Source organism: Pteronotus mesoamericanus, unplaced genomic scaffold, assembly GCF_021234165.1.
Source record: "Pteronotus mesoamericanus isolate MK-2021 breed Mesoamerican mustached bat unplaced genomic scaffold, CSHL_Meso_final scaffold_533, whole genome shotgun sequence".
NCBI lineage: Eukaryota > Metazoa > Chordata > Mammalia > Chiroptera > Mormoopidae > Pteronotus > Pteronotus mesoamericanus.
The window spans coordinates 8,851,105-8,871,227 of NW_026555320.1; the positions used below are offsets into that span (position 1 = coordinate 8,851,105).

General features: G+C 59.7%; 1 protein-coding gene across 1 annotated transcript in view; it reads left to right on the top strand.

Moving 5' to 3' along the window:
- Nucleotides 1-20,123, top strand: part of LOC129087678 (contactin-3-like) — an 82,687-nt gene that overhangs the window by 5,779 nt on the left and 56,785 nt on the right. Inside the window, exons 2-3 of the mRNA XM_054594619.1 lie at nt 2,606-2,732; nt 13,055-13,230. Coding sequence (XP_054450594.1) covers nt 2,606-2,732; nt 13,055-13,230 — 303 coding nt within the window. The remainder of the gene's footprint in view (nt 1-2,605; nt 2,733-13,054; nt 13,231-20,123) is intronic.

Genomic DNA, 20,123 nt, shown 5'->3' on the forward strand with positions numbered 1-20,123 from the left:
CACCGCCGGGTGCCGGCGGACCCCGTGCCTGGGGAGGCCCCTCGGCCCGGCGGCGTGGCCGTCTTCTCGCCGAGGCCCCCACCGCCGTGGTTTTACTGAAGCCTGAGCACAACCAAGGCCACGCCTCCTAAGAGTGTTACACCGTGGGCCAGGGCTTCACATAGGGGCTGCTGTGGGGGCCACCGGCACGCAGTCCGTGACAGGCAGGAGACTCATGTCATCGCAGAGAGAAGGGCAGCGTGGGGTTGACTCCCAGGTACGCGTGGGTGTGACCGGCCGGAGGCGGCTTCGATGGCACTGGCGCCCGGCCCACGTGGACACTGTCCCGTGCCAGCCCGGGCATAAGCCACCTGCGTGCTCGCTTAACGAAGGCTCCTGGCGAGTGTGTGGGGTGGGTCTCGTCAAGATCACTGCACAGGAGGCTGAGGCACAGCGAGATTGTCTCTGGACTCCCGGTCCCTTCGGAAGGGAGCACGTGTCTGCGGCGCCGCTGCCCCCCCGCCCGGCCCTCTCCCTGCCCCCCGCTGTTTGCAGGACCCGCGCGGCAGGCTGGGCAGCCGGGCGCCCCGGGGCGTTTGCCTGGGGTGCTCTGCGTGTGGCGTATGGGCGTTAGTGTTTGAAGCGGAGCTCCCGACATTTTTAGTCTCCGAGCAAGTGTTCCTTTATTCGCTGTTCCTTCCCAGGGTGTTGAGTTGTGTGCGTGCGTGTGAGCTCGCCGAGCGGAGTGGCAAACAGACACGCAGGGAGGCGGTCACGCAGGGCATCGTCGGGGCAGTTCCGAGGTCTCGGCCGGTGAGCGGGGCCGCTTGCGTTTCCCAGCGACCGCCCGCCTCGCGGTTGAGGGCCGCTCTTCTTCAGCGCGGACAGTCCAGAGCCCCGCGGCTCCCCTCGCCTGATGCGGGCGCGGTTCCGGCTGCCGGAGAACACGTCACGTGGATCGACTGCGGCTCTTTGTGTCTCGTGGGGTTTTGAAAGCTCCCGGCTGCTCGTTTCGCCAGGGTTTCCGTTGCTCCCGCCTTGGTGGTGAGTGGTCATCTGAGGGCAAAGTGGGCGGTGAGTGCTGGTTGGAGACCGGTCTCTCCGTGGGGACTGACCGGTGGCCTCGCCAGAGCCCCTGGTTTCCCCTTTGCAGGTGCACTCTGCACAGATTAACAAAGGCCTTTTGTCTTAGACGTTGTACGTAAAATCGCAGTTTCTTGCTCAAACGAGGGGACTGAACAGAGGTGCGCCGCCCTCCGCCACCACGACGGTCAGGACGGTTCTGTCCTGTGTTTCACGCCACGGAGACACGGGGCCCTGTGTCCCAAGTCACGGTTCCTCGGGGAGAGGTCATCGAAAGCTTGATGCAGGGGCTGAAAACCAGGCAACAACGAGGTCAAATACCGCTCACCACAGCGCCCTGCGCTGGAAGCACCGCTCACACTTCGACCGCACGCCCACGACGCAGACGCCGGGGCCGCGTGACGGGGGCGAGCGCAGAGTCCGCCGCCCCCCCCGCCCCGGCAAGGAGGGGGCGTGTTGTCAGCGGGGAGCCCCTCTGCCGCACCTGCGGGCGGACGGCTCCTTCCGGAAGCAGGGCCAGCCCACGTGTTCGGGACCCGCTCGTGTTGTGACGCTGGGGCTCTGCAGGCCCGTGGGCTCTGTGTGTGTTTCCGCCCCTGTTCTTACGGCGAATGTTTGCTTTCAATGGTGTCGCTCCTTGAAGTAGCCAAGACACAAGTCCCCAGACCCTGGGCCGTTTTGGTTGCCCCGTTCTCTGCCTCGCTGTGGACGGACCCGCTCTGCCTCTTGGTCTGCCTGTTCCTTCTCTGCCTCCGTGGGGCCCTCTCCAGGGTTCGGAACCTCTAAGACAGGAGAGTCCGGCACCTTCTCTTTTCTTCCCTGTGAACTTGTTTGTTCTCAGAAAAGCTCAGCCTGTGGCCACACAACCCCAGGGCCCACGCACACAGTGGGCGTGTTGCCTCGCTCCCATTCACATCCGTAGCACGGGGAGGGGGGCGTGCACACACGTGTGTGTGGGGGGGGGGGGTGAGAATTCTCCGGGGAGGGTGTTCAGCGGTCTCCCAGCCAAAGTAGAAACACTTTTAAAGGACGTGAGTTCAGTGCCGTGTCCGTCCATTCAGTTTTCTACTTATAAAATGGAAGGCCCATCAAGTAGTGAGAGTTTTAAGGTCCACACGGCAAACAACATAGTCAGCTTTCGGCCTTGCGTGCCAGGCAGATGGGGTGAGAAAGGCGTTCGGCTGGCCTGAGGCTGGCGTGCGGCTGGCGTGAGGCTGGCTTTGGATTTGCCGAGGGGCCCTGGCAGGCCCTTCTGTAGCAGGTCGCGCGCCGGGGACAATGCAGGGGGCCTCGCCCACGCCTTTGAGCAGCCTTATTGCTGTGGACGCAGTTCGGTGCCGCGTTTGCCGTCCTGCCTGTGGCCGGGTGGCTCACAGTCGGGGCCGCCCACACGCAGTGCGGCCCCCGGGAGGCGTCGGCCTCGGGGCAGCGGGCGTCTCTGTTTGCAGAGGACACAGTGGCCGCCGTCCCTCTCCAGCTGTGGCGCGCGGCCTTTCGCCGTCCTGGCCCTGACCGGCTGTGTCTGGCTGTTCCCCGCCTGCAGGTGCGGCGCCCTTCCAAGGCCCCGTGTTCGTCCGAGAGCCCAGCAGCCGCGTGGTCCCCGTGGGCTCCGAGGACAGAGGGGTCCTTCTGAGCTGCGAAGCCAGAGGCAGCCCCGCCCCGCGTTACAGGTATGTGCGGGCAGGGCGGGGGGCGGGTGGGCGTCGGCACCCCAGCGCGCCGGCCCTGCGGGAGGGGGCTGCGGGGGCTCTGGCCGCGCCCGGTGTCCGCAGGCCTGGTGCGTGAACGCCGGTCCTGGCCCCGCGGCGCCTTCACTCTGCGGAAGGTTCTGGGCGAAGAGAAGCCTGCACGGCGACCGGTGCTGAGTTGCACTGCGATGAGCGGAGACCCGGGGTTCCATGCGGGGGGCGGGGGGGGGTGGGGGGGGAACTAAATGTGTCTGGAGGGGTTTGGAAACCACAGTTGCAGAAAAACGGCCCGCAGCGCCTGACGTCCGTGTTCCAGGGGTGCGTTCGAAGGTTCGTTACGTACAGACTCAGCGACCCTCTCACTGAGGTCATTTTATTTATTCTTGAAGAGAAAAATGTTTATTAGCTTTTTTTCACGTGAAGGTCTGTATTTCGCAGATTACAGGGATACCGCTTGTTCCCTGAAAAGCTTCAGACATCACAGAAAGGCATAAGAAGAATGAAAACACCCGATCACCTTAAGATAAAAACACGGGAACATTTGGGGACAGGGCTGGCGTTTCTGATTAAACAAGACAGACCGACATCGGCTCCCCCCGGAGACCCTGGGGCCCCGCCGCCGCGAAGAAGCGAACTGCGCATGAGCGGCGCGCGCCGCTTCCTCGGAAGGGGCGCGCGGAGCCGCCGGGGGCTCTGTGGAAACGCGCTCTTTGAAGGCTGACAGCGCGTGTCTCCAAGAGGCTGTTGACAGAAGCCGTCTGCCTGGCAAACCTCATCCGAAGCCCGCGGTGCGGGCAGCCTGCAGCCCCCAACTGGTGGTCCTCCAGCCGTGCAGCGCAGCGCCGGTCACGGGCCACGGCTGTGGTGGGCGGCCGGCCTTCGTGTGTCGGCAGCGGGGGCTTGCCGGCTGGGGATGCCCACCAGCCTGCTCGGCGGGCACCTCTGTTGTCTGCACTGCCAGCCACACAGTCCCGGGTGACCGCCCAGAGGCACCGAGGTGACTGGCGTCCGTCCCTGTGCGTCTTCCTCTCCCCACAGAAACAGGAAGAGTGCGACAGACGGTTAAAGTGCAAGGTGCCGCCTCTTACGAGCTGGGGTAGGTACTCAGAGCCCAGAAAGAGTTCCCTCTCTGGGGGAAGATGGACACACCAACCTGTGAGCACTTCGTCCGGGAGCGGCGTTGCCAGCGTCCGTATGGGACGCCCTGACTGGTTTGCACGCGCCTCCACGGGTCTCCCCCGAGAGCGAAGGCCCTCCCAGGCCTGCGGGCGCCCCGACTCGGGCAGCGAGCGGCAGACTCGCGGGCACGCCCCTGTTGTCAGCCACGTTGTCAGCTTCGCAGCATCGATGCGTCTTCTCGGTGATCGGGTGGTGAACGTGTGCCGCTGAAAAATTGTCGAGGTACAAGATTTGGTCATACGGGGTGTCGCTAAATGAATAGGTTAGTTAGGTGTGCGAAGTGTGATCAAACAGCCAGAGGAATCGAGCTTAACGGTCCAGGCGTGGCCTCTTGTCAACGTTACTACTTTATTTCTCCACGTACCCAGTGTTTATGGGGCTGCCAGAACGCAAGTCTTTAAGTATATTGATGACATGCACACGTGTTATGAAGTGGTCCTGTCATTTGCAAAGCACTTCTTATATTTAATGTGCAGCCCAGGGTGTTATGTTGAAATTTAAACAAAACCTGTAACTGAGACCTGGAGATGCGTGACCTAAATCGGTTTATCAGTTTTGCGTCTTATAGCAAAGGAGTTTAACGTGCAGGTATTAAGTCCTTGCTCAGGAGCTGGAGAGAGCCAGCACTTTCATTAGAGCTGGAAAGGTTTTCTAAAGTTAAGACTTGTAACCAATATAAGATTTCACTTCAACCGAAGGTTTATAGTCACTCAGGCCTTAAGAAAAGCATGGGGAACCTCCTTATTTTGAGAGCATCAGCCTGTTTTATAACAGGCGACGCGGCCCATCACGTGTTCTCTGCACGGTCCCGCCGGCGGCGTGGGCAGGCGTGTGGAAGCACGCGGGCCGCCATCCTAATGACTCCCGCAACACCATCGCGGGCGGCCCGGCTGCTGCCCCACGGCTCTGACTTGAACAGCCTGCTGGGTGATATTTTACATTAGTCTTTAAATGTTCCAAAAGAAACATGCTTGCTTGTTCTTTTGTTTTCCCTAGCCTTATAAAACTGCAGAAAAATGCGAAAAATAGCTGGTAACATCGAGGGCATCAAAAAGGATATGGGGAATTTTCTCTAGGAAAATTCCTAGAGAAAGAGAAAGAATGTTTTTGTAAATATGTACAAATCTAAGCAGACAGGTAGGTAGGAGGTAGATCATAGATACGCACATACATACACGCACAGGTAGGTGCACAGGAAGGTGGGTGGAGAGATAGACAGATACACGGTAGCCGCGAGGAGGAACATTGGGGTCACATGAAACCCCCAGTAAATGGAATACAAACGCCTTCCCCAAGATCCAGAGGAAACTCGGACCGTCGCATAGCAGGCTGCCCGCCGCGCGCCCAGGCCGGCCCCTGGACCGCAGCCAACGTGTCTCAGGAGAGCTCTCCCTGTTGTTACGCCGTTTGGTGAAAAGAACTCTCGACTGGCCATGTTAGAAATCCGCAGGCTCGGACAGTCTCAGGAGACTTGCTTGTCTTAGGGTTTATCTGAGGGTTTTACTCTCCCTGTGGCCCGTCCCCCCGAGCCCGCACCCCCACAGTCAGAGGTCAGCGAGTGTTCGGTCCCATCGTACGTGGTGACCCTGCGCAGCCTCGATGGCTGTGTCAAATATGGAGGGTTTCCTCCGACTTTTCGGAGGGTGACAGATGCTCGTTGGAGGACCACGAAGAGCAGGACCTCTGGTCACTCGGGCGCGTGTCGGCCCCGACGGCGCCGCCAGCCTGGGCCGGCGTGCACAATGGGCGCCCGGGCCCCGAGGGACCGGGCAGGTGACAGCCTCGAGGCGCCGGCCCGCAGAGCACCCGCGGCACCTGCGCCGGGACCGGCCGTCCAGCAGCGGCCCCGGCGTCACGGGGTCACGGCAGCTCACGCGGCTTTTCAAGAGGTGTTTTAAGATGTTTTCTTGGGGACGTCCTCACTTCTGATGGTGACTCTGCTTTTCTTTTCCCACGTGACTCAGGCCAAAATAAACCACGTCTGGAGGCGGAGGCTGAGCACCCACGTGGGCGCCCACAGCGCGGCTTTCGCGGGGACCCGGGGACTGTGCCATCCGGCTCGCAGCGCGGGGGACCGGGGCGGGAGCAGGCCAGGCGTTTGGGGTCCCATCGGGCGTCAGGGTCGCGGGCCCGAAGCAGCCTGTGGCTTGCCCTCTGGGACGCCCCTGAGGTTGGGCCGCGCCCTCTGTCTGGCTGCCCGAAGCTCCGCACCGGCCGTGGCTGGAAGAGAGGACGTCACCCCGTTTGTGTCCTGGAGGGTCGGCTCCCCTCAGGAGAAGGCGAAATGCACACACAGCCGCAAGGTGCGCAGGCAGAGCCCGGGGGAGGGGCGGGTCCAGTCTCAGCTGTGACAGGTGGCAGATCGGACGCGATTCTTCCGATTCTTCGTGGCGGCTCCTCTCTTGATGCTTTCAAGTGAGGGGAGGGGCTGACACACTCGTCCCAGGCGTCCTTGGGCCGGAGGGGTGTCCTGAGGGCCCAGCCTGGGTCACGGGAGGTGTGTCCTCGTGGAAGGAGACCTGCTGCCCGGGAATCTAAGCTGGCGGCGGCAGGACCCCCGGGGGACGGCAAACCCCCGTCCCGCCCCCTCCTCCCCAGGACCGCGGAGGCAGCGTCGACCCGTTGGGCCGGGGCTGCAGCTACGGGAACTGAACTCTTGTTTTCAGTCCCCTTTTTTAAAAAAACTTTTTAATATATATGTTAAAATTTACCAGTGAATGACAAATGGGAATCCATGTCATAAAACACGCTCCAAAAACTCCATTTTAAAAAACACAGCATCGCGATGTAGCTCATTTATATCTTCAGCAAGTATTGCTGGAGTCTCACTAGCTATTTTTGGATAAAGTATTGAATATGCAAATTCAGGGGCTCGTTCTTTCAAGGGTTGCAATTATTCTCATCACTTGAGTAAGCATATTAACAAACATTGCATTTGAGCACAAATGCATTTGCTTATTAACTTGAAGCCACATTGAAAACCACAAATTGCTTCTGTGATTAAACTCCTGATTTTCCTGTCAAGAACCAAGCCGCTCCTCGCCTGTTGATGTACCACAGGCCTAGGTCTGGCCGCTTCCCTGTGCCCTGCCCAGCCCCCTAAAGATGCGAGCACACGCTCTCGTCCTCTGGGCCCATCCGATGTCGACGTCCAGGGCGGCTTTGTTTTCCTCTAGACGGCTGCTCTTGCTTCCGTTCCCCTGCGGGTGTGGTGCGATAGAGTGGACACCCTGCAGGGCACTGACTCCGCGCCCCCTGCTGCAGGTGGGCTCTGTCCTGGGACTGTTTTCAAACGCCCTGAAGTCCCTGGGTTTATTTTTAATTTTTCTAGCTTCCACCTCCCACGGCGACGTTCTCTGGGCTTGTCATTGAGTCCTAGGGGAGGACCAGGCTAGGGATGGGGTGCCTTAAGGGGCGCTGGCAGCGAGCTCTGTCGCTAGTGGTGACTGTGCCTTTGTTGGGGGGGGGGGTTGGGTAAGAGCTTGCTCTCCAGGATAACACCTAACGGGGCAAGCGAACAGTGACTAGTAAAGTGAACGAAAATAATGATGCATTGACCCCCTGCCTCGGAGACATTCCTTGACTCTGTGCATGGCCGCCGTTCAGGACCACGACCTGCGGGGCCGGTTCCCCCGGCTGGAAGCGTGGGGTCAAGTTGCTTCGTCAGTACACACCTGTGAGTGTGTGGCTCCGTCACCGCCTGCCCGGCGTCGGGCCGGAATCAGCAGTGATCCGGACAGTGGCCATGTCAGGCGGGGAACTCGTGACGACGCATATTCGAGTCTACACGCACGCTCACACCGGCGCGGTCGCCGTGTTGGAAGGCAGGGAGTGGCTTGCGTTCTCTGCCAGCGATGCTACGGGGTGGGGGGGCAAAAAGTCTTTGTTTTTTTCAGTACAATGGCTCTACGAGCGCTTAGTTGTCTTTAACTTAATTTGAAACAATTTTGTTAAATTGTATTGTGACAGCTGTCATATCCGTGTTCATGTAAAAAAACTGATCAAAATGGGAGGATTTTTTGTGTACTATCTAATATTGAAGATGGAAGAAAATGCGCAACATTTTTCAGTATGTTATGCTTTATTCAAGAGTGGTGGTAACGCAGCTGAAACCCAGACAAAGACGTGTGCAGTGTGTGGAGAAGGTGCTGGGACTGACGGAACGTGTCAGACGTGGTTTGCAAAGTTCTGCGCTGGAGGGTTCTTGCTGGACGATGCTCCACGGTCACGTAGATCGGTTGAAGTTGATAGCGATCACAGGGAGACGTTAACTGAGAACAGTCTCTGTCCTACCATGCGGGAGACAGCCGACATCCTCAAAATTCACTAATCAATGAAGTTATTGGTGAAAGTGAAAAAAGTGTCTTTTATTTCATGGAAAAAACCGTACGGACTCTCGGGCCTGCCCAGCTCGCTGTCTGCTGGACACGGCACGTGGTTTTGCTCTTCCAGGGGAGACGCCTGCCTGTCGAAATGTCTCCTGTGTCAGGCTCCTCACACTTGACACTCAGGATTGAAAACCTGTTGGTTCAAGAGCATGCTCCATGTTTTATGTGAACTGATCTCAGGTTGTGGGCGGCGGGGGGTTCCCCACGGACTGCGCCCTCCTGTGGGTGGGCTCCCTGTCCCCACTACTGCGCCTGCCCAGCCCCGGGCCAGTGAGCTCAGTACTTGAACATCTGGTTGTGCAGATGAGTAACTGATACTTAGAAGTGGGTCCATCAGACCCCTGCCGCCTCGCACGGGAGCGGCCGTCTCAGTCCGGCAGCCCAGCCGCCCCCCGGGCCGGCAGCCCAGAAACAAATCCATGCATCACCTCCACTCAGCGGCTCCAGGGCCTGGGGCTCGTTGACTGAGACGCAGTGGTTTGTGGATTGGGACTCACAAGCCAGTTCTCACCTGAGGGCCCTGCAAGTACATCTGCAAGTAGATCGTGCAGAACGAGCATCAGATGCCGAAGGCTGCGTGGGCGTCCGAGGTCGCGGCGGGACGGCCCGGCAGGGGCAGCCCCTTTGAAGGCTTCCGTCGCCGTGTGAAGCCTTTTGGAACGGAATGCTACTGGCGTGACGTTTTCTACAATTTCCGTATTTCTAAAAGATTGCATTCTAAGACAGCCGAGTTTCTTAGGAACTGCAAGACCGCTCTCTGCACGCAGGCTCCGGGAGCTCTGACCAAGGCCTGTGGAGGCGCAAAACTGAAAGAGTGTTTTCCCATGAAAGCTCCCCGGCCCACGTGCCGGACGTGCCCCTCGGTCACACATCACGGCTGTGTGCCGCGCTCAGTGGCCCTGAACGGCCGGTCGCGCCTCCCGCCACAGCTGAGCCCGATGAGCAGATTGATGGGGCAGAGACCTCGTGAAAGGAGAAGGGTGTGCCCATGCCTTCAGTTTCCAGAATATTCCTGATGCAGGTAAGAATGTCCGAACCATTTACAGATCAGGCTGAAATAGGAATATTTTGCATCAGTATTTTCTCAGGATAAAATCCAAGCCCAGAGATTTCTTATGTATTTCAGAGTTTGAACACTGATGACTGTTTTGAATTCGTATACTTCCAGCAAGAGGAGAAGAATCAATATTTAATAAGATACTGGGAAGTTTTATGTCACCCGGGGATGCGTTCCGTCGGTGAGGAGGCGTGTCAGGAAGGTGAGGAATCATTGTGAGCTGCATTAAAGGAAAAGGGACGTTCTTCAAGGAGCCTCAGGTGCACACGGTCCCCGAGGAGTTTGCCTCAAGAGACGCCCTCGTGCTTGGGTGTGGCGGGGACGGATTTAGGAGCGTGTCCCTCCTCCCTTTTCGTGGCGAGACGCCACGGGGCCATGTCCCCATGGTAACGACAGCCTGAAAGGAGTGAGAGAGCTTGATGCGGATGGAACCCATCTCGTCCTTTTTCTCTCAGTCAAAACTTCGGGGTGACAGCTTTTAGATCTGCGGCGACAGCACCTGAGAGGCGGCCTTCGCCCACACCCCTCCCCGCCTCCGCGTCTTCCCGGCGGCGGGAGAGGAAGGGGGCCGTGCTGCTCCCAGTGTGTCTTCCATTTCCCACACGGCCGCTGGGCCTCTCTCCTCCGGCGGCTAAACACACAAGCCCGGTTTTCCAGCGAAGCGGCCGGGCTCGCTGAGCCAGGCTGCAGACCTTCCGACTCCAGAGCTGACACGTTGTCCCCCAGCCACCTGAGCTTTGTAGGTGACAGAGACACAGGTGGCCACTGTCATGAGAATACTCCATCAAAACTGAAAGCGACTCCATCTTCCCTGACTTGGGGTGAGAGTGTTTTTCCAGCCGCAGGCATGAAGCTCCCCAGCGCCTGACAGCCGCCAGCAGGTTACGTTGCGGCCCGTCTGCCCGCGGTGGCCTGCGGGGTAGCTCTTGGAAGGTCAAGCCCAGCAGGAGTCTCGTCCCACGTCCGCTGGCTTCTCCAGCAGGTGCACGCGCAGGCAGACCATCCGTGGAGACGCGTACGCTCCACATGAGGGGGCCGGGGCTCCAGGGGCTGGGCTCGCGTAGAACCCACAGGCGCTCGGGGGGCAGAAGAGAGCTTGGCGCCTGTTGTCTGCACATGTTCACAGAGCACTTGGCTCTGCGTTCCCTGGTGGTGCACTGGGCTGTCCCCTGGCAGGACTGGGGCCCAGATGGAGGTCGGGGCAGGAACCAGGAAACGGGAAAAAATCCACCAGCGCGACGCTTCCTGAAGGCAGGGAGCCGTTCACCACGTCCTCAGAAACTAGAAACCGGGCATGCGGGTGCTGAGTGTTTTTCTTGAGAAAGGGAGGGCGGTTAAATTACAGTTGCTGAACGTGACTAGGTCAAGAGCGGGAGCTCTCGCTGCGCAATGTCCCCTGGAGGTTCCTGTGCTTGCTCCTTGGCGGGGAGGTTGACCAGGTCGTCTCCAGCTTAGCACAACATGAAGCCCTTGGTGCTCTTCTCAGGACGCCGGTTCCTCCCAGTGGACCTAGGACAGACCCCGAGGTCCTGTGTGTCCCGCGGACTCCCAGATGCTGGCGGTGGCGGTGGCGCTGCGCCGAGAACCCACTGCGCGGCGAGCAAACAGCATATTTGGGCAGAGTACGGACCGACAGTTCTCCTGTGTTTCATTTCCTTTTCACAGTCTCTAGTTCTAGGATTTAGGGAATAATAAGACGAGAGAGGTTTAACTCATGCTTATTATGGTTTGACACCAAAACTCTAAGGGCAGAATTAAAGTTAAAATGCAGAAAACCACCCAAAGTATTCATGCAAATACAGACTTGCCTTGGGAAGGATCCTGAGAGAGCTACTCTACACACGGAGCGAAACGAGACCAACGGCAGATTCTGCCACGGCCGAGAACGAGGTTACAGCTCTTCCGATGCTTTTTTTTTGTCATTTTCTTTTTAAATACAAAAGAAAAGAGTTGGGGCCTCCAGTTTTTTCACTTAATTTTAACCTGGTTTCTTGGGAGAAGTGTTGGTTTAGACCTGGGAGACTTGTATATGAATGAAGACAAATCAAGAAATTCTTGATTCTGAAAAGGAGCAAATGATAAAATACTTGTTGAGCACCAGAGACTAAACTTATGAATTTATTCATTTCCTATAGTCTCCATCATTAAAATTTCATTGCGCACAATTTCAGATGTAGAATAGGACACAGACGTACAGTCAAGTATAGCGGTGAACCCGCTTACAACCCAGAAGCTGAACCCCGCCAGCGTTTGCCCCCGGACACGCTGCCTTCTCTCCGTGAGAGCTTTACAGTACCTCAAATTGAGGTATATCATTTCTGCACATTAAAATGTATGTCTAGAATAGCCCTGATGGGACTTTATGTGTTTTTAAAGCTTTACATAAATGGTATTGAACTGCACATTTTATTTTGCAGTTTTATTAACCATAGTTGTCGAGACTTTTTCATGTTTATACATGTTCCCACGTTCCCACAGCTGTTTAATGTCACTTAACGTCTGCCTGTCCCCACGGGACACTGCTTACGTCCCGCCTGTGTGTCTTCATGACACATCGTATGTCCTCGGTACGTGAGAGTCCTGTGCCAACGAGCCACCTCCTGACGGCCCGCGCCGGGACTCGGGCTGGAGCTCAGGGGGCGCTGCTCCCGTCCGGCCAGCCACCCGCTGTGGGACGGCCGCCAGCCTGCCCGGCTGCTGTGCCGAGCGCCTCGTCCAGGAAATGGGCCTCGCGTCTCCCGTTTCCTCGAAATTACTACAAGGGGCAACGAAGATGGCCATCGTAATGTGCTAAATGGGCGGGCCAGGCAGCAGGGTGGCTTTACGATCAGCATTAGGTCTTCCTAGTTAGAACAGCGGAGCTGTTGGCCTAGGAGGTGGCGGGGTAGAGCGTGGGGCGCGGGGCGGAGCGTGGGGCGCGGGGCGGGCGCGGTGGGGCCCCGTGGGGAGTGGCGAGCTTCCGTGGTGAACGCGGCCCCGCGTGCCGTGCCGAGGAGCCTTGCTGTGGACAACTGCCGCTGGTCCTGTCGGAAAACCCTTGTTTGACACCAGCTGTTTTCTTTTCCCTTCCTTTTCGCTTTCCGCTGATGAAGGTGCCTCTGGGGTTCGTTCCTTGTCCGTTTCCGACGCTGCAGGTGGCATCGGGTCTTGGACTCGGTGTCCTGTTCAGCAGACTGCATGAGGCGAGGCTGCCCAGAAGCACGGAGCGGGCCTCTGGCCGGCGTTTGCCCAGACAAGTGGGCGGGGCTGGCTGAGCACCAACCCAGTTAGTGTACTAAACGAGCCCGTCCGCCTGGGCAAGGGGCTTCCCTGTTCCCGGCCAGCGCGACCCGCCTGCGGACAGGGAGGTGACCCCTCAGCTTTCTGCTTCTCTTTGCTGTGTGGCCGGGCCTGCCCCTCCCCGGCCAGCGGACTCAATCGCCCCCACCTCCTCAGCAAACCTGCGGAGTCCTTACCGCCAGCTGCCACACCGCGGTGGTTCCCAGTCCACGTCCGCCTTTGGCGGCTGATGACAGGGCGGGGGGGGGGTTGGGGGGGGGGGGTCGCGGCGGATCTTCAGTTAGGACACACTGGGATGACGCGCTCGTCACCGGAGGCTCCCGAGAGAGGCGATGGGGTGCAGGGTTTATATGCTGATTCAAAGAAACATATCCCAAGGGGACGTCCTCGGCTTCTTCCAGGTGGCAGCTGAACGGGAGTGACATCGACCCGCGCGGGGACCCCCGGTACAGGCTGAGCGGAGGGAGCCTGCTGCTCCTGCGCCCGCGCAGGGGCCGGGACGCTGGCAGCTACCAGTGCTTCGCGACCAACGCCCGGGGCACCATCGTCAGCAGGGAAGCCAGGCTGCAGTTCGCCTGTAAGTGCTGCCTCGCCCGCGCGAGCCCAGGGAGGGGCGGTGGGGACAGGGAGGGGCGCGTCTGCCGCGCAGCGTGGGGCTGGGCACCGACGCCTGTCGTCCGCCTGAGGGGGCCGCCTCCGCGGGTGCGGCAGCGGCGCGCGGCCCACGCCCGCCGGGGCCTCTGTCCGGGGGCAGCTGCCCAGCTGGGTCGGCAGGGAGAGGGGGTGGCGCGCGAAGTGTCTCGCGCAGAGAAGGCGGTTTTGGTAAGTTTTCCCGTGGCCCCCGGGGGCCCGCGTGGCCCCGCCGGAGCAGGGGCGCGGTGAGTCCAGACCGAGGGCAGGGTCCCGGGTTAGGTTTTTGCGGGAGCGTGGTTGACTCAGTCACGGGCCAGGTGGCTCCCGCAGATGGTTTGACCGAGGGGGTTGCGTGTGCGCAGACGTGCGAATGTGTGAGCGTGGACGCCCTCAGCTCCGTGTTTGGTTCAGTGTAGAAGTTCACCTTCACCACAGTTTCAGAACATTTTTATCGGCTCCAAAAGAAAGCCTCCCCATGAGCCCCCACTGCCACTCCCCAGGGCCCCCTGCCCGTCCAGGGGAACGAGGGGTCTGCTCGTGGGGGGACTTGCCGAAGCTCGACGCCGCGTAAGTGGGGGCCGCCGTGTGGGGTCTTCCGGTGGGCGGGTCAGGAGCTTCCTTTGTGTTTTTTAAGGCTCCCTTAGCATAGTGCAGACTCCCTTGTGCTCTAACACATGCCGGCGCCTCAGCCGTTGTTCTGGGTACAGAGCGCCCCCGTCTGCGCACGGGCCGCGTCGCTGCACGTGCGCGTCTCCGCCCGCGGTGGCCGAGGGTCCCCGCGGCGCCCGCCTCGGAGGATGCGCCCGGATTCTCTCTCTGATCGTAACCGCAGGCTCCTCGCCCCACGGACGGCGCTGCGTTCGGAACCGCATTGCTGATGAGACATGAGGGGGGTGTGGTACCCAGCAGCCTGGTGCGGGGCCGGACCTCGCCCGTCACTGCCGCCCCCGCCCGCCCTCCTCTCCCCGGGTTCCCTTTATGGCCCCCACGCGTCGGGGGGCGGGGGGTGTTTACTTTCGCCTGTCGTCCGAGTCCGAATCGCCGTGAGGTGGGTGCTGAGTTAACGGGCCGACCCAGAGAAAGCTCAGCACCTCGCCCGGGGGCGGGGGCGGCGCTCAGGCCCGCGGAGCCCTCGCGTGGGGCTGGAGGAGTCCGCTGCGGGGGCTCGGTCTCCATGGTTGCGTTCCGCCTGCAGAATCTAAAAAACATATTCTGGACGTTGCAGATTACTTATCTGACCAAATGTGAGCGTCCTTCAAAATTGTTAGACAAGTTGTAGTGAAATCTGTGGTCTGCATGTAAGTAAGTAGGACTTTCTAACAGTTCCTGGCTGTGTTAATACAGTTTCCCTCCTTTAAAGTTTTTAATTGCTTAGATTTTTCTCACTTGTGTGTTGTCATGTATTATCTGCCTTCTGAGCCACGCAAAGTATTTTCTTAAACCAGCCTTGGCATTAAAAGTACAATGGAGTTTGGGTACACTCAGGCTTTTGTAAATGCTAAATGCAAAAGATCTCTTATTTTTAATAGCAAGTGTGCATGTAGCGCACACACAAGGAAGCAACGTGAATATTTCTTCTTGGGCTTAATTATTTGAAAAGGGTAAAGGGATGGCCCGTGGCACTTCCCCGACGCTACAGTTGACATTTAAATCCAAGTGGCGGGCTTTTGGGGGGGGCGTTTCTCGGAGGGGCCCCCGGTTTGACTCGGGAGAGGCAGGGAGGGGCCGAGTTGGGGGCGGGGCAGGTGCCCGCGAAGTGTGAGCACAGGCCCTGCCGGTCCACCCGTGAATCCTGGGCTGTGACTCACAGGCATCTCTGACTTCAAGAATTGTGTCTCCTGGGAGGTTACTTTCTGAAAACCGTTAGCCGTGGGAGGGCACTGAGCTTGGCTGAGCAACCAAGACACGTCGACCTTCTTCCCTCCACACCGACGGCGGCTTCGGGTTTCCCCACCCGGGTCGCCTGTGTGATCCGATGTATCGTAGGTTTCTATAGAATGTCAGCTTTCAATAATAAAATAAGCCATCAACTCCGGCAATATTGACCACCTCTTAGAACTTTATTAAATGTGCTATTTTAATAGTAAAATAATATTAAAATAAACTCCACTAACAGAGTGTAGCATACCTGTGGAAAAAATTTTATAAGATTGGCATTTATTGGTCTTCAGAATTACTTTATTTGCTTTGTATTTGTCGTTTGTGGAAGTAGATTTCGTTTTCCTTTGAGGATCCCCTTAGAAATTTGCTATTTCAATGCAAAAGGAGCCTTTTAAAGTCTCAGCTCCATGAAATGGACATGCCACGTTCATCCACCAAAAAGGCTGTGGCCTAACTCACAGGGGGGAGGGGGAAAGTTTGTGTTTTTCATGGAAAATGCCCGTTGGCCGCCACGAAGCCTCCGGCCCGCCGCTGTCGCGCTCACGGGAGAAGTGCCGCGCGGCCGCACAGCCCCAGACCCGACGCCGCCCAGGGCAGGTGCTGTCGTGCGGGCAGGGCCCCCGGCGTGCGCGGCCCCCACGCTGCGCGCCCCGTGTCCGTGAGGCGACGCGAGGGCACGGGGTCAGCCCCGCGCGCGCTGCTCTGAGAGACACACCCCGTGTGCGTGTGTGTCTGCTGCCCCCCCAGCAGCCAGGGCCCTGGCTTTGCCGCCGCAGGGCCTTTGAAGGGGACGCTCCCCGGCGGGAAGGCGACGCCGGTTTGTGAATCAGGTTGAATGGTCTTTAATTGCTTTTTTGCAGCAGCAGCAGCAGCAGCAACAGCAGCTGGAACCTCATGTGGCACATGCTCTGTGCGCGTGGAGAGCGGGCCCCCTCCGCAGCCCAGGCCCGGAGTCCGGGCGCGAGGCCCCTGGGCCCCCGCAGTGGGGCCGGCGTGGTCCTGCCTGGCCCCGGGCGGCCCCCGCCCTGCTCGTGCAGCAAGCTGCTCCGCGTCGGGACGGGCGGCTCTGGCTTCCCCACGGCTGTGAAGCAGCCCACGGCACACAGGAGGCATCCGGAGCCTGTTCCTCAGACCAGGGCTGGCGGCCTCCGCTGGAACTTACCACACATGCGCGTTCCTGGCCCCACACCCACCTAGTGTGCCGGCCACCGGGCGGGGGTTCCCGGGAGCCAGCGTTTCCGTAGGACCCCCGGTGTCCCTTGCCTGGGGCGCCAGGGGCCCACGGTCTTCCCATCGGCTTCTGAAGGATCGTGCAGGCCTCGTTCTAGCCGTTCTGTGTCAGCAGTGCTCAGGGAAGACATTTGTCTCCAGATCTTTCGCAGGGATGGACAGAAACCTGTCACGTTGCTTTCCGAGGCTGTCCCACCCGTACCCGCCAGTAGCATGTGGGGTTTTCTCGGTATTTCTGAGCACGCTTTCTTCAGATTTCTTCCAAGGTCTGGTAACTAGGACATTCAGATATTTTTGTTAAACTGAATATCAAAACCTACACATGTTTAAAACATATTTCCAGTAGCTACAGAGTGGTGACAGGCAATGCGTGCCCTGCGCCACCACTTCCCGAAGGCCCACTGCGCGCAGATGCTGGCGCCATGCGGCTTTCGGGAGGCGAAAGGGTGGGCGCGGCACAGTCGGCCCCCTTGGTGTTACATCCTTCCGTGACGGCACGTGATGATACCACGTTCCTGTAAAAGTGAGAGGCGGCCTCGGACGTGCGCTTCAGAGACACAGGTGATTCACTCGCCTTATGAGGCCAGAGTTTCAGCCGCTGCTCCCGCTTGATGACTGTGTCCCAAGACCGCTCCCCAAAGGCCGGGGTCCCGGCAGTCATCCCCGGGGACTGGCTGGGTCAGGCCGCGGCCGGCTGTGCCCCTGGGAGTCGGGGGGAAGACAGCTGATGCCGAAGAGCTTTTGGTAAATGTCAGAACGGAAACGCATTTAGTCCCGTGTCAGCGAAGGACAAAGTGTGTTGGGGTGTTTCCTGCAAATGAGGCTGCCTGGGGGCAGAGATGCAGAGCGGCCGCGGCCTCAGCCCCCCCCCGCCGCCCCCCGCCCCCTGCCCAGTCAGGCTCCCAGGGTGGGGCTGGGGTAGAGTCTTCCCCGAAACGCTCCCTAGTGATCAGCACACACCAAGCGGTTTTATTCTTTTATTAAAAATGATGGCTGGTTTTCTTCTTAATTGAGCAAAGGTGATTAAAGAGATTAGTGCTCTCGAGAAGTACATCAATAATTCAGATGTGAAGTCTTCACTGCAACAGCGTGAATTACCGAAGCCTCGGAGCCTCGTCTAGACGTAATGAATGTGATTTTCGGTCCCCGTCGCCCACTTTGTGGCCGTGGAGGGGCCCAGGGCAGGCCCGGCCGGAAACCACGGAGCCTCTATTAGCGTCCTCGAGTGACGCGCGGATATTTACGGCCCATGCTCACGGCCGCCCCGGCGACCTGCCGCGGCGCGGGGAGGGGAGTCGGGATGGGGCAGGGCGGGCGCGGGTCGCGCAGGCGGGCCTGGAAGGAGGCCGCCCAGCAAGGCCAGGGCAGCTGGGAGGCTTGCAGGCCTCCCGTCTCGGACAGAGGGGGCTTGTCCAGCTGTCAGGCGGGGCTGGCTCCCCCGGGACCCCGGCAGCGGGGCGTGGGGTGGAGAGTGCGGGGCATCGTGTGCCCAGCCTTTGGGCGCCTCTGGGCCACTCTGGAAGAAGGAGCGTCGTCTTGGGCCACCCGTGAAATACACAAACACTGATGAAAACTGATGAGGAAGAAAGGGTTTTGAGTGAATTTAAAACCTTTTAAATTCCCATTGGCCGGACTCTCCTCCAGGCCCCCGGCCCCGCGGGCCTCCCCCGCCCCCGACGCCCCGTGCATGGCCGGGGCCTGGTGACCGTGTCCCGGGCGCGGGCGCAGGCCCCCGCGTCAGGCTCACGCGGGAGGGGGCCCGGCGTGCGCGCGCGTCACCGCCCCACGAGTGTCCGTTGCCTGCCGGCCCCTCGGGGTTTTCCCAGACCCCCGTCCCCCTCCCCGCTGTTGCCACCACGCCGTGGGGACCCGCCTCTGCTCTGCTCTGCTCTGCTCTGCTCTGCTGGAGACACCTGTCCCCTGGTGACGGGGCATCGAGCAGAGGACGACGTTAGTAGAACAGGAGCAGAGGGACCTGGGTGGTCATGGAACGGAGCCGCCCGCGTGCCCGCGGACGCCGAGCCCGCGTTGCCGGAGAGCAGAGGCGGGTGCCTAGCGCCCCACGCGGACTCGGGGCCTCCCCGCCCCCGCTGCGCGGTCGCCGGCACCGTCCGCGAGCAGCAGAGGCGCGGGGGGCAAGGACCCGCTGGGGGAGGGACCGCGCTTACTCTGCCGGCAGCGCCGACGCTGGTCCCCGCTTCGCTGTGCGTTCCTCGCGGCGTCGGCACCGGGGCCCTGGTTGCATCCTCATTGGTGCACGTTCTTGTGCCTTAGAATTTAAACCGAGAAACCTTTGTCGGGGGCTCGGGAAGCGCCGGCAGGCGGGGACGTCCTGGGCCTGCGGATCCACCTGTCCCCTGGCGTCACGTGGGCGGCACGTCTGGGGCAGGAAATCGCACCCTTCCTCCTTGCTCATTCTGGGTCCCAGGTGTGACTTACGGAGGAGGCGGTGGCGTGGGCTTGCGTGTGGGCTTAGCCAGAGGAACACGGGTGCATGCACATTCGGGGGGTTACTGACAGCGATGTCTCCATGGCAACAAGCAGGCGGTCGTAATATTTATAGCCACCTGTTACGGCGCTCCCGTTTATTTTAGGATATGGTGTTAACATGACACAGTAACGTTCACCTTTTTCTCCTTTAGTCACTTTATACGAGGCTCAATTCTTTCCCCTCAGCTCAATGTTTTTAAAGACATTATAAAAATTTACAAGAAGTCATTATTACAAGTGTGATTTTTTGTTATTCCCCATTAGTTGTAAATTGGGTGCTTTTGTTTATGAAACTTTTAAAATAAGTCTGCACGACACAGCTCAGGGGACCCAGCGCTCAAGTCAGGGCAGGACGCAGACGTTCCCGTAAACCGGTCGCGCTTTGTGGAGGGTTTTCCTCCTCCGCTGGCGTGGTGGGCGTCAGGTTGGTGACTGAAAGGCCCTCCAGCGGGACAGCGACCCCGGCTGGGCCAGGCCGTGGCCCTCCGGCCCGCGGGCGGGAGGTCCTTGTTTTGCATGGGGTCATGGGGGTGGCGGCGTGAGCTCTCCTAGCGAAAACATACGCCAACATCTGCTCGCACTCCGAACACGTGACTTACGTGCGCAGCGGTTAGGAAGGAAGCGGAGCTGGGTCTCCGTCTCGCGAACCTCCCTTTCTCGCCAGGATGCAGGCGCCGGGCACATTAACAGGTGACGCGGCGCGCGGTGCCGAGTGACGACTCTGAAGAGACCGAGATCCGTGTGCGTGAGGTTGTGGGGTGCAACGGCCCAGCGGGGTGGCCACGGCCGAATACGGCGGCGTCGGCTACGATCTGAAAGCGGCTAGACCAGCGGTCGCCTGTGACGCCGTGTCAAACCCGGGTTCCTGGGCGGGCCCGGCGCTCTGGGGAAGCGGCGGCCCCAGGGCCCCCGGCGAAGGGCGGGCGGGGGCGACCCTCAGAGGCTCAGACGCGCCCGCGGGCCCAGCCTTGAGCGACTGGCAGCGTGAACGCCAGCACCTTAAGTAGGAGCCGCAAACGCTGCCCGTTCCAGTTTTCTAAGGCAGAGCCTCCGAAGCCTGAAGAGGAGGCGCGAAGCTTCGAGGTCCGTTTGGATGTGGTGTCCCCTTTCCCTCTGAGGCAGAAATCGGGGGTGGGGCGGACTGCGCTCGGCTGCGACCCTGGATTGGCCGTGTGACTTGGGGTGCAGCTCCAGTGCCTGTGGCCTGGGCGTCCTCCTGCAAAACTTGGGGATAGT